At 35.1% G+C, this 14,779-nt stretch overlaps 1 protein-coding gene across 1 annotated transcript; it reads right to left on the bottom strand.

The window, feature by feature from the left end:
- Positions 1-1,102: 1,102 nt before the first annotated feature.
- LOC103633216 (replication factor A protein 1) lies at positions 1,103-3,987 on the bottom strand. The gene is made up of 11 exons (XM_020547108.2): positions 3,733-3,987; positions 3,515-3,617; positions 3,301-3,431; positions 3,107-3,185; positions 2,861-2,990; positions 2,621-2,772; positions 1,931-2,333; positions 1,796-1,842; positions 1,648-1,690; positions 1,517-1,575; positions 1,103-1,389 (listed from the first exon to the last, which is right to left on the bottom strand). The coding sequence occupies exons 1-11, from the start codon at positions 3,890-3,892 to the stop codon at positions 1,356-1,358; spliced, it is 1,341 nt and encodes a 446-aa protein (XP_020402697.1). The 5' UTR covers positions 3,893-3,987; the 3' UTR covers positions 1,103-1,355.
- Positions 3,988-14,779: the final 10,792 nt, after the last annotated feature.

Genomic DNA, 14,779 nt, shown 5'->3' on the forward strand with positions numbered 1-14,779 from the left:
CTTCCTTTTCTCTATTATGTTACCATAGGTAATATGGACTTCTCGCTTTTATGCCTTTGAGAGAATCTCCACCATTTTGTAAACATGTTAGTTCTCCAAATGCCTATAGAAACCATAAGTATATGTGTTGTTTTTCTCAACTACCTCTAAAATCTCAATTTTAAAATATATTATATAGTTTTACATAAAAAATCCTAAACTATTTCTAGCAATATAGATTTTATATTTTCTTTATATCTTATATTTTTTTGTGTTTTAAGTCCAATGCTCATGTCCTTTATCAACTGCCACATCAACTATCAATCATTATCAACACCAGTACTAACAAAGTTCTCGTACGTCGCTATAATTCTCTTTTATGCTTGAGTATAAAATTTTATCTTTTATTTGAACTCCCAACACAGAACTTTGTGGACAGTAGCATGAGGCCTCAAAATTTTATTAGAGAACTGGATCTTACAAATTTAGCAGAAGACTATCCGAAGTTGAGAGAACTCATACAAAGGAAAGATGAAGTTGTTGCTAAGTCAGCTTCACCGCCAATGTATTACAAGTGTGACCTACGAAAACATGTTTACAATTATATTTTTGAATCAACATGATTTATATGAAAAAATTACACGTCTCAGAAAATGCTTAAATATGATGACCTACTGTTTATTGCAATTTACAATCGCACGATCAGGTCAATATTTTTCTCTGTTTCTTGGACTCCTCTGAACTTGTTGTGATGCTCCCGGGCCATACTAACTCTCCTGAATCTTCAATTGTAGAAGGCATCCAGCCACTCATATGGCCTCCCTCGCTACGACAACGACATCTCTTTCACCATGATTCTTCAGAACCGTGGAGTGCCAGTTCACTCTCAAAGGCTGGAGAAAGGAAGGCCCATCATCATCTGAAGTTGGTATGTCTTTCTTAATGCACATCTCTCCCTCTTGTGTGTGTTATGGTGCCCACCGAGGGCATGAGAACTAAAAAACTTTCTCATGCGGTTGTTGCAGGATAAAGTCCTACTAGTGACTAACGCGCGCCCAGCGCGCCATAATATGTATGATACGGAAAATATGATACAGAGAGGAAGACAGACCTTGATGGCATATATATACAATGTTTAAAGCATTAAGCATTTAGTGTGATCCGAGTATTAATTATACAATATTTATGCCTTTTGTAAAAAAGGCAGTCATTCAAAAGGAAAATGAGGTAGCCATATGAACTGTTTGTGGCATGTCAGTACTACATTTATAAAGTTGCAAAAGGGTGGCTAGCTTGCACAGAATAAAGACAGTAGCCATTTTTGAATTAGTTCCATGTGGTTGCACATATCATTCTTGGTGGTGCCTTGGTCTTGTCTACTCTTTGATTGTCAACGGTCCTTGTTTGTGCCTGTTGAATGAAAAATTTAGAGTTTTAATAAATCGTCTGATTATTACGTATTAACACATAAATATTTGTTTTGTGCTACAACACTTGGTATCGTTGATGTCTATGAGGTATTTGTTTAGAGGTTTACCTTTTTGGAGGAGATTGAAGATGAGGTTCGATCTCTTTGCCTTTATCAGTGGGGATTCCCTGCAATTATTAAAATAGAATTAGCGTAATATTTTGTTTGTTTAAGTATGCTTTGGTTGATAACGAAGTTACCTTATCTGCATTAGTTCCTTGTGCTACATCCAAGACTTGAGACCTGCAGATGGAATACGTTAATTTTTGTTGTTGTATGGATACACTAAGAAACTTAGTATGCCTTTTAAAAGTTTGTGTATTTAATTTTAAAGATAGTAACAAGTACCCTATGATGTCTTCGTCCTGTGTTGAATATGTGAGTTTTTTGCCAACCTAAAATGTAAGATAAATACAAAATATGTGTCAAATTTATTGAATTTGTTATATATACCAATATAAGAAATATGGAGAAATAGCTTACATCTTTGGATACTTTTGTTGATAACCTTTCCATAGCAGTAGAAGGTGATTCTTCTAATAATTTGAGTGTAGCTTCTTTGTTTGGTGTTGATGGACCTTGATCTATGGTGTTTTGAATTCCTGATGGTAGAGAGTGTTGTCTTCCATGTACAACAACTATAGAATTTATTTGTAACACAGTGGGTTGCTTCTCTCGTTGAGCGAATGTTTGGTTTGATGCTGTAACACGAAATGTAAACTTTAAGGATACTATTTGTGCTAGATCTGGAGGTATTGGTGCTGCTTCAGTGGCTTGTTTCAGAACTGTTTCACATGGTCTGCCAACTATATGTCGTGCTACAGTATCAAAGCAAAACATTTGCGCTGTTGCTGTTGCATCTGATCCCATGAATGTTAATTTATATCTGCAATGTTATTATATAATTAAAACACATTAGGTCTTATTTGTTACCATGAGTAGCAATATAATTGAATTTAGAACCTGCTAATGGTTCTACAAGGAATGAAGAAGTAGAGTAAGAGAGAGAAAAGAGTAATTTTAGGTAGTGTGTTAGTAGAGCGTATTAGAATAATGAGGGAAGTTTACCTTAGTGTGTACGCTTCTGATTTACAGTAGGAGAGTAAGAGAGAGAAAAGAGTATTTTTAGGTAGTGTGTTAGTAGAGCGTATTAGAATAATGAGGGAAGTTTACCTTAGTGTGTACGCTTCTGATTTACAGTAGGAGCAATAGTAACCACCATCTTGTGGTCTACATGCTCGACTGCATTTGGTGCAAGATGGAAACCACCAACGATTTGTTGTAGGTACTTCTATGATTGTAACTGTGCATTCATATCCTTGTTTCTATAAAATTGTCAGTACATAAATATAGCAGAAATATATTTAATTGTTAATTGTAATGGTTGGTAAAAATATGTTTTTATGGTCATACCGGAAATGCATATGGATCCAACGCAAGAAGCTCATGCAAGGTTTTGTGTTCTACATGTGTTTCTTTTGCAACAGATAGTTGTTGTTCCTGCTCTGATGGTATTTGTAGTTTTATTTTTTGAGATCCAAACCTGTACAGAAATATATTTGCAAGTAATGACAATATCTGATTGAGTATATGTTGGCTTAAAAGGGTGTATAAAAGCGAAATAATATAGTGAATTATTTATTTGTAGAAAGGACATACCTTTGATAATAAGGAGCGGCTTCCTTAATACCAGGATTGAAATACCATCTACATGCTGTTCCACCATTTAAGTATGCACCTATTGTTTTTTCATGGTAAAAAATTTTAAATTAGTTTTTTAAAATTTGATTGAATTTGTCTTGCTATGTTAACAGGAAAATGTGAAAAAAAATGTTGATATTATTTGTATGTACCTTGGAAATTTTTGGCTAAACAACCTACAAAGAGTGTGACGATTGGCTTTTGCTCTAGAGGATTGTAAACATCATCTAATTTAAAAGCTTTAGCTCGTTCTGCCCATAGGGTTAGTCTCATTGTGACATCACTGCACATTATAATTATATGGTGAATTTAAAAAAATGCAAATTTTATCTAAAAATGTGGTACATAAAAGTAAATGTTTCATACTTGATATCTTTTATGATGATCTCTTTTATGACATTTGAGCTTTCCTGGGTCTGTGTCCGAACTGGTTTTAATGCACTCACTTGAGTGATAACTCCGAGCACATCTAATACATCATATAATAGTAACAGAAGTGTTGATATTGGAAAAAGACATAAAACAGGTCAATATAACATCCGACAGAAAATAATTTGTAAATAATTTTGATGTGATGAACTTACCAAGGAAGTATTCATTCTTTTGAATATAGGATTCGATTTGATGCAATGGAGTCAGATGATAGACATATCTAGGAAATGTTGACGGAGAATCAAGTGATGCCTTAATAATTGTGTGATATGTGAAGTGGATCATTTTGTCTATATGAACAGGTTTGAACATTTGTCTTGCTGAAGATATTATGAATCTACTGATCTCATATATTTCATTTTCTTCGATGATAGATCCTTTCTCTTCAGCTAGATTTCCTGGGATTTCAGCACTTATACCATTACCCTGTACAATAGAGATAAAAATGTTATAAATGTAAGAACTACTAAGCAATTGTCTATTTAAAATGTTTAATATAATAGGTATATTTTTACCTCTTTGTCTATCAACACAAGATCGATGTGATGTATAGGTCCATTGTCCATTGCGCCACGAAAAATCCATTTTCTCGAGACATACACTTTTATAACAGCATGTCTATTTTGTGGTACTAAATCTGGGTTAAGCGTGAACTCCATGTCTGTTAATGTAATTATATGTTAGATTTTTAATGAATATGATGAGTATTTCGAAAAAGAAATATGTTTGATAAAGAGAAATTTATTACACTAAAAAGTGATTTATAATACCTGATAGGTAATAATATGCTGTACATAGTGTAGTAACAATCATAATATTTACATATTTATGCTACTAAAGCGTGAAAATATTTCTTTGTACACTATATTTTTTGTTTCATTGTTTGACTTGCCATTGTCATCTTCAATCAGTATTTTTAATCCTTTCTTTGATGTGACACGTGATATAGCAACATATAATTGACCATGAGTGAAAACGGGTCTCTTAAGATATATTCCCACATCTGAAAGTGTCTGACCTTGGCTTTTATTTATTGTCATAGCATAACATACTTTAATAGGAAATTGTCTTCTTTCCAAAACAAAAGGTAGCTTGTAATTCTTCAATGATAAACATATCCTTGGGATAAGAACAGTTTTTCCAGTTTGAATTCCCGTTATTATTTTTGCCTCTAATACCAGATCTCCCAATGAAGTAATAATTAATCTTGTGCCGTTGCATAGCCCTTCAGATTGATTTAGATTTCTAAGGAGCATTATTGGAACACCCTTCTTCAACACAAGTAGATGTTGTGGAAAGTTATTGCCTTGTAGTGAGTTTAGGAACTCCACCGGATATAATAAATCGTAGTCATCATTCGTATTTGGACCTTTGATAATTGTATCACAACTCCTGTATTCTTTAGTGTCACCAGCAATCATAGAGACTATGTAGTCGTTGACTAAGTCGACCATATCATTTGTAGGTGTTAGAATTGCCCTTGCTTTTAGGTAGTCAGGATCATCATAATGTTCTGATATGTTGGGGTATGTACTTTCTATCAGCATAGATAAATTGTTGCCCTGTGGCATCAATAAAAAATCAGAAGGTATTATGATCCACGAAGGTTCTAATTCCCCATTTTTGGTTGATGCTTCAATTTTTCCTTCACCAATGTCTAATGTCCATCGGCTGAAAAGATCAATTTCATTTTTAGCCTGATTTGGTAAATGTAGTGATGAAAGTCGCATGTTCTCTGTTAGTTGGAGTATAGTGACTGAATGCCACAATGGTGAGTTAGTAATTGCAGCATTGATAATCTGTGTGCGACTACCACCTTCTATTACTGGTAGTATTTGACGAGGATCCCCTCCTAACACAACAACTTTCCCACCAAAGGGAATTGTCATAGCTTGCTGATGATTTGTAGACATTAAATCTCGAAGGGTCCGATCGAGAGCTTCAAATGCAGCTCTATGTGTCATGAAAGCTTCATCCCAAATTATTAATGAAGCTGCTTCAATTAATTCAGCGAGCATTGTACCTCTCTTAATATCACATGTTGTAGTTTCATCTAAATCACAAGGAATTTTGAAGCGGGAATGAGCTGTACGACCTCCGGGAAGCAGCAATGATGCAACTCCTGAAGATGCGACTGCAAGTACTATTTTTTTCTGTGCTCGTAGGTATGTAATAATGGCTTTCCATAGAAATGTTTTTCCAGTTCCTCCATAACCAGAAACAAAAAAGAACCCTGGCATATCAGAGAGTACAGTTTGTACAATAGAATGAAAGGCATTCATTTGTTGTGTATTCAATTTGCATTGCAATTCATGGGATTGAGTCAACATGTCATTGATATTATAAAACAATTCTTCTTCGATGAAACGATTTCCATGCAAAGTTTCGGAAGATACACTTTTTGAAGGTAGGTCGTGGTTTTTAATGTTTCCACCACATTTGTTGAATAGAACTGTGAGCTGGTCTATTAGGTGATCTTTTATTTGATGTTCTTCCATTTGATATGCAGGATGATTTAGTGTTTTGCGCATATTGTATTGAATATCATCTGCTAGTAATTTCCAAACTTTTTCAAAGAATGAATGTTCATCTCCAACTTCGCAAAAAAGTAACATAGTTACAAAAAGTTGTCGAAGTTGGTTCGAAGTTGCCCATCTAGCTGCTTCATCGAACGCATTATACCACTCTTGATCATCATTTAGAAGACCACGAGCTTTGCATGCTTCTTTGAAGGTACGATATAACACACCATTATATTTTCGTAGATCTTCGTAGCTTTGTGCACCTTTGACAGTCAGTAGTAACATTCTAAGATAATATCTTTCTCCTGTTGATGGATGAACATAGTAGATACGACCAATTTTTCCTTCCTTTGTTCCTCTCGGCTTCCAACTTCTTGTTTGTTCTTCCCAGCGCCATTTGGATGGGAATTCTATGTAAGTTAGCTCTCTTGCTTCTTCCCTTTCTTTATTGGTAGTAAACCATTCAGTTAGCATAGTTTTACGCAAGAATGGTTCAGATAGTATTTGAGACATATTTGATGTTGCATTATAAGTGATTGAATTTTCATTTGGCAGGTGAACTGGCATTCTTTCAACAGAAGGATAGTGTCTATGGATTTCATAGCCTAAAACACGCCAACATGAGTCTTTGTCACATAAATATCGACTGTCTAAATATTCTTTGACCTCATTCCTTGCTTCTGCATCTTTGTCATATGGAGCTTCTTCACCATTTCTTATTTTTTGTAGATAAGCTTTACTACAGTCTGGACCTTTCGTCACGTACTTGAAGAGGTATTTAACAAAAATGGTTTTGTTGCACCACTCAATGTTTATATGTGCCTGATAAATTTTCAGAAGTGTTGGATTGTATGGTACAACCCATCTGTTATCGAGTTTGTTTCCTGATTTTATAACATATCTGTTACTGTTTCTACGTCTGTAGATAACAAAACCTTGACTATCAAATGAGGTGGTTTCATGAAATTCTTTTGGATAGTTTTTTGAGCATCTGCCATTTTTCATGCAGGGACAATTTGGATTGAGTGTGCCACATGGACCGTGCATCATATGTTCAGCAACCAAGCAGTATGCAAGTGGATCAGTATTCGGATCTGGAATCTCAGCACATATAAAAGAGTCAATGAGCTCTGATGTCGGATGTGTTGTATCAGTTGAGACCCAAAATATAATATGGGAATGAGGAAGACCTCGTTTTTGAAATTCTGTAGTGTAAAGCACTGCAGAAGCAAGAAAAAATATACGGAGTAGTGAATGAATAGTTTTAAGAAATTTGTTGGTTAAAGAAATATTTTTTTGTGCTTCTGATGAAAGATAGTACATAATTATGGAATCAATATTTAATTGTTGTTTGTGTGTATCTAAGAAATGAGAAAGCTTATGTACCTGCATTGCATGGACCAAAAAAAGATCTAGATTTAATATCATGGAGCATATCTTGAAGCTTCATATGGAAAACTCGGACGACCACATCAGATCTATCTGGAGGATTTTGACCAGGTTCAAAAAAGCTTTTTTGAATTTCAGGCCAGTTTGCATTGCAGGTGAAAGTGATAAAGAAATCTGGTGGTCCGTGAATACGACAGATGGCTATACTATCATGATAATTTTGTATCATATATCGTCTGCCACCGATATGTGATGCAGGTAAAATAATTGTTTTACCCATCTCATTGCCACTTGTGTATCCATGACTAATAGCATCCGTTATGCCCTGAATAGTCTCCATGCGTAAATTTTTTTGGTTTTGTAGTATGTATTCTAATCTGCTCTCATCAATACAAGCTCGGGCATCAACCTTTGCTTGACTTGATAGTAATCCATAACATAGATATGGGTTGGGCTGATTTTTTCGGTAATGAAACTGATGGCAATAATACTCTTGCATAGTCATGTGAGTACGTTTACCTTTATCTGACGGATTGACACCGTTGTAGATAATTCCAATCTGAAATCCGCGTTCTCCAAAAGGAAAAAGAAGTGGATATTGTAAAGCCATGAAAGCTGGGTGTAAAGCAGATATTCGTTTAAGTTCTTTGCTACGCATTTCAATAATTATGTCACGCTTGAATGTGTCAAGAGAGAAATCACCAACAACTAACATGGCGAGTTCTTCAACTGATGGTAAGTTGTACTGCACAGAATCACCTTCTCTGGCTCCGATTAGTCTGATGATGAATTCTTCATTTTTATTGTTAGCCAGACGTTCTCTTGCCATTCTGAATTTTTTAGCCAATGGATTATGAAGATCGAGCATTTTTATTAGATCTTTCACTATGGCCGGATCTAGATCTTGATGTGGCCCTTCATTGTCTTTAATACATTCTATTCTGTTTTGCACTTCATTTGCAGTGTCATAGATATATAACTGTATAAACTTCGGAGGAGAACCATCCGGAGGTAATAGAGATCCAACACGATGATAAACTTGACCACATATTTTGAATAGCGGTGGTCCACGTCCATCGTTTACTGATTTATCTATTTGAGCACCCATTGATGTGAAGGCAAATAGGCAGTTATACTGTCTGATATTCTTGATGAACTTCTTTGATGTGTGATCGCCATCAAACCTTGCAAGAGTGGATAGAGGTTCGGGTCTTGGTTTGTACGGAGGAATATCAATTTTGCCACCTTTGCAACAGTTGTTGTAAACAATTGTTCCATCACGTTGTTTGGCTCTAACTCTCTCCCCATACCAGAAAATAGCTTTACAGTGACGACATTCATAGTCAGGGGTTCCATAATATGATCGATTTGGATAAGAAGCTATATCCAATGCAAAAAAATCATTTATAAGAGAAAAGTTAAAGAATGTTAGGAGTGTTAGATATATCCCTTAATTTAGTCTTAAAATGATTATTATTGATGTTTAATTTTTAGTAATTTACCTTTGAGTGCTTGTATGTATTCTTTAGTAAAATGACCACACTGTGAATTTTCTGTTGTTTGACATGGTAGACCTATGTTAAAAAACAAGAACTATTTGTTAGGTAAAATATGTGTTGTTGATTATATGGTTTGAATTTGAATATGTAAGTGTTTAGAACTTACCTCTTTTAGCAATACGTTGTTGGTCCAATAAACGCCTTCGATTTTGCCTTGCTTCCGTAGCATTCGTTATTGGCGGTGAATATAATACAGAGGAACCTTTTTTTAAAAAAAATAGTTTTAGTTGGATATTAGCACATATTTTTTATGTGTAAGTAATGAGCACTCTCATTATATTAAAAGCAGAAGAAAGGATACTTACTGACTTTTCGTTTCTTCGTATTTGCAATGTGTTTATCAGAGTCCATTTCATTCCAATTATACAATGCTTTGTCTTCTTTTTTTCTTTGATACCACTTTTGTTTATCAATTTTGATGATGACTGCTTGATTCCACAGTTTAATCTCGATATATTATTTCCCTAGTAGAAAGGAAAGAAATGTGCGTTTGTTGGGTTACTTATTTAATTTTTAATATAAGAGATTCTAACTGAAATAATGTAACTAATAGGGAAAAATGATGATACGGTAAAAAGATGAGAGTAATTGTTAGGAATAAATTCAGCTTCCATTCAATTGCAATGACGAAGGTAGGGGGAAAATCTTATGTCAATAGGCAAAGTATTTATTGGATATTACCTTTTTATGCTGTAACTCAGTTTTTTCCTGGAAATTATATTCTTCGGTCAGAAGTTGTAGCGTATCTAATTTGACCTCCGAAGATTCCAAGCAGACCTCTGAAGACTGCAAACAGTAAGTGATTGTCAAAAAATAGGAAACAAAAATTTCAGTTTTATGTCATACAGTTTGAGAGGGGTTACAAATTAAAAAAATACGTAAATAAATATTTTTTTATTGAACAACATATACAGTTCTAGACATTTTTATACTAAACATGGTGTATGTCTATATGAGTGTACAAAACTATATGACTGAATAGCCCATATAGTTGTAGATGAAGGATCCTAGTTCATAACACTACTGAATCCGACATTCAGTCTGCATTCAATTGTAATGGCAAAGGGAGGAAGAGAATAAAAAAACTAAATTGTAAGCACGGTGGAGGGAATCAAGTAAATATTTCAATTTTCTGTTATATAGTTTGAGAGGGGTTACGAATAAAAAAAAAGATATACGTAAATAAATATTTTTTGATGGAACAACATATACAGTTTTAGACATTTTTTATATTAAACATGGTGTCTGATAACCTAGGGAGAGTGCAGTAGAAAGACAGATTTAATATGACACATATTATTTACATATTTCTTTTATACGCGGTTATAAATATCATTTTACAGTAAAGGTCACCAAAGTTGTCAATCTCCTATGAAATAGCAGAACTGCAAAATTACTTTTACTTATTTTTTTTCAAAAAAAAAACAACAACTATGTAATCAGTGGCACCGGCACAACTTGGAATGAAGTGTGGTATTATTCAGAAGAACCAATTGTTTTGAATGCATTGATTCAGTTCATCTATTTCAGAAGAACCAATGGGCTCAACTGATTTTTCCCCTCTTTTTTTTTGTATTTGTTCTGCTGTCATAGATTCGAGAGTATACTAATCTTTGTGGCTAATAGGCGGAACAATTCCAAATACATAATTATCAGAAGAAATAGATGAAGTGAAAGCTAACGTAATTATTTCGAACACAAAAGTCAGTAGAGAATAAAATAAAATTAAACCTAATGTACATCTCATACGAGATTTCCTGGCTGTTGTACAACTACAATACATACCCAAGAAATTATTCAAGAAATTATGTGTGCTAATAGAACAATGGCAAGAAAGACACCTTACTGTCACAGCAATTTACTATATTAATAGCGGGAGTATATTAACAGCAACAACAAAGATTATAATCCATCTAACGTTTTTATCATCAGCAACAACAAAGATTATAATCCAATAAAGTTGGGATAGGCTAGATATCTATTGCAGAAAACCCCAACAGTGGTCTCTAAACCCTAACCGAATACGACCATTTTGTTCCGTGCTCTCTAGAAAATGCTAGCAGTGGTGTAGGGGACTCGACGGCAGACGGAGGATGAATGCCGCTCGGGGAAAAAAAATGCCTGTATGCTTGCGTTGTGGCTCTGATGTGTTTGAGAAAGCAAAGGGGAGGGAAGATGCTTGCTACATCTTGAGGAGGCGAAGGATAGGCATACCTGAATGCTGAGAAGTCGCTGGGAGAAGTCGCTGGGAAGCTGGCGTAGCGGCGGCGGCGGTAGCCGAGTCGTCCGTCGCCTGTGCGAAGGGATTGGAGAAAAGGAGGTTTCAAGAAAGAAATTTGCTTTGCTTCAATACTGTATCGCTCAGCTACACGGGCGGAGGAAGCAAGGAAAACCATTTCCTTCTGTCTGAATCTGGATGTTTCCTGGATGTTCTCCACTTACTATTCAAGATTCGTATGAAGCGTTGGATTTCCATCAGACGGCTGCCGTTATTTAAGATGACGTGGCCTAATCTTGTGTCGGAGTTGCTCCCGCTGTTAATATAGTAAATGTGGAGTGGCCACCGGGAACTGGTGAACTAGATATTTGTTGTACATGCTGCAACATTTCACCATCAGTATAAACTTCATGGACCATGGTTTGAAACAATGAACAAGTGTTCAGAGAGGCACTCTTAGAGCGAGAAAGAGGGAGCAAAATAAGTAATGACTAATAAGAAAAAAGGTAGCTAAAACTACATTATGTAATATAATTAATCTTGTATGTACCCTATTGTTCCTCACATTTAGTCCCATTTACTGAAATTGTCTCTTCATGTTCATCAGTAGACGCAATAAAATATTGGTGGCATTACTCTTTGGAACCAATAAGAAGTTTTTGTGATATTGGTGGTATTTTATTTTATACTTGCATGGACTGTCTAGCGCTCGGTAGGGCGCATTCTTTTCTAGTATACTAGATGAGTATAAAACATAAGAAACATATTTGTTTGTCGGTTATATTATATAGGTGTAAATAAGTATTTAGAGCTAACGACTATGGTTTAAACCCTTGTGTGTGTATATATAGCATATTTTTGTCATTTGAACATTATATATTGTTTTAAGCCCGTTAGGCCCATTGGGTCACCCCGACAGATTATTAACCTAGCAGGTCATGTCTAGGCCTCACTCGGGACTAGAAATGTCAATGAGGAATTCCACACCGGGTTTAGATATCTCATACCCATCCACATGAAGCTATAGCTATCTCCATCTCCATAACCCATACCCATCCTCATTCGTGTATCGAGTCCCAATAAATTCTCATTCTTATATAAAAAGCATGACCATATTATATTTTATATGACATCAAGATACCCAACAACAATACATCACAAATAAATATGTTATCTAACAAGAAAATATTGTTTAACCACACAAAAGAGGTGGGCAGAGCGGCTGGTGGCTATACTCTTGGGTTGGGTGGATGGGTGCTTAAAAAGGTTGGGAGAGTTAGAGTTAATTGTTGGGCTTATTGTCTATTGGGTTGCATATATAATTTTACTAGATAGATATTATCTATGGGTAATCATCATGTTCAGATTCTACTTTCTCGTATCCATACCAAATGGAGAAAGAGTTTATCCATACCAAATGGAGAAAGAGTTTCTCAAATCTATACCTTTCCATACGATACGACCCTGATAGATATTCGAGTATCAGCACACCCCCACTCGGACCCGTTGACCGGGTATAGTGGGTGTTTGGTTTCTAGGGACTAATGTTTAGTCCCTTCATTTTATTCCTTTTTAGTATATAAATTGCTAAATATAGAAACTAAAATAAAGCAATTTTGGAACAAAAATGGAATAAAATGTAAATGATCAAAATGTACCCAACAGGTCGAGTACTCTTTCATGGAAGGCAGGGTTTTGGATACAGCAGCTAATTATTGAGTCAGTTCTATTCAAATCCCCAATACTATCTCGTATTATGTATTTAAATCGGTTGAATCACAGAATACAGACTAAAGGATCTGGGTGGAGTCGAACCACCTTCCGTCAAAGGCTGTATTGGACAGTCCAGTGAGGGCCTCACCGTGTTGAGACAAGATCCACAGTTAGGAGACAAACAGGGCTAATGGCGTGTGTAAATTTCAACGCTGATCAAAATCTAAAACAAATTTTAAATTTTGTTTAATTTTTTTTTTTGTAGAATTAGGTCACACAAACAATTTTCTACGCGCCTTGGTTAACAGTACTAGTTACAAATGGCAGCAATCAGTGGTCTTCAGAATGCAACAAGACTATCTAATAACCAGTAAAAAATCGAGTTATTGATAATTGACATATACCTTCGTAGAGCAAAATCGAGTTATTGATTGATAATGGATGTGGTGAAGCCTCCAAAAAAATTTGCAAACAATGGCTGCTCAGAATTAACAATCCGACACGAATATACAAACAATAGAACAGCAAGATCACTGAACATCAGTCGCCAGAGACTGCACATGTCCACCGCAGCCATTTACCATGACGACCAAATAAGGGATTTTTACTTCTCCACAAACATTTCTTTATCTACAGTGTAGATTTAACTACAAGCATACCAAAATCTGGAAAGTCAAAACATCTTTAATTTGAAAAGGAGGGGAAAACATCTGGAAAGTAAATACATTTTTTGATTTTGAGAAGAGGGAAATTTAAGGAGGCATTAAGAATAAACTCACCCAAAGGAGAAAGCTCAAATTAAGGCCTATGTTTGGAACCAAGAGCTAATAGTTAGCCAGCTAACAAATTGCTAATAGCTAGATTAATCCAGTTAACGAGTTAATGAACTAATTGTTAAATAGCTGACAATTGTGAGTGTTTAAAACCTCTATATCTAATTTTAGAGGCTAACGATTAGTTCTAGAAGAACCAAACAGGACCAGACTATAGCAAAAAGTATCTTATCCTGCAAAATAAAGATGTAGTCCTCCGTCCCTTCACACACGCATGCAGTGCGCACGCAAGACTTCATGCAAGCGCCCCCTAAACACATGCGCGCAATGCTGCATTGCTTTGATCGCCCGGATAAATGATAATACACAGCTGAATGAACGCCTTATCATATAAACTAACTACAATAAAAATGACTGCAACCATACGTCTCGCATTCGAAGCTACAACAAATAATACACAGCTGAATCTCTCTGTATGTACAATGTCTTCACAGACAAGTTCGCATAAACAGCCGTAGGACATTAGACGTATGCAGGAACAACTCAACTAGCTAATAATTTTGAATATGCGGGAACTACTCAACTAGCGAATATTTTTTAGTACGCAGTAAAAGACTTAGGTCATTGAACTTAGCAAATAATTATCATATTTTTATTATCTCTCATGAGAATCCGGAATTGCATGCGACTAATTTCATTTATACTTGATTCATATATTCCACATGATATCTCCAGTTAAATGTTAAGAATATGTGGAAATTTGAAATATTGTATTTAAAGCATCTATAACCGTGCTTTAAATCAGTACCCTACCTTAAAATATAGAGCAACTCAGTAAAAACAGCTCCAACACAGTGCCCTATTTTATAAATTTCGGAGTAAGGCTCTATCCTTGTTTTCTACATCATTCTAAACATTTTTTCTAATAACATAATTTATTTCCTAAGATACATGATTAAAGCTTAAATGTTGAAGCACAATTTGTTTTTGGCGACCTGAACACTTTAAATGTAGTATTTTAAATT

The sequence above is a fragment of the Zea mays genome, chromosome 1 (genome assembly GCF_902167145.1).
Source record: "Zea mays cultivar B73 chromosome 1, Zm-B73-REFERENCE-NAM-5.0, whole genome shotgun sequence".
In the NCBI taxonomy this organism is placed as follows: domain Eukaryota; kingdom Viridiplantae; phylum Streptophyta; class Magnoliopsida; order Poales; family Poaceae; genus Zea; species Zea mays.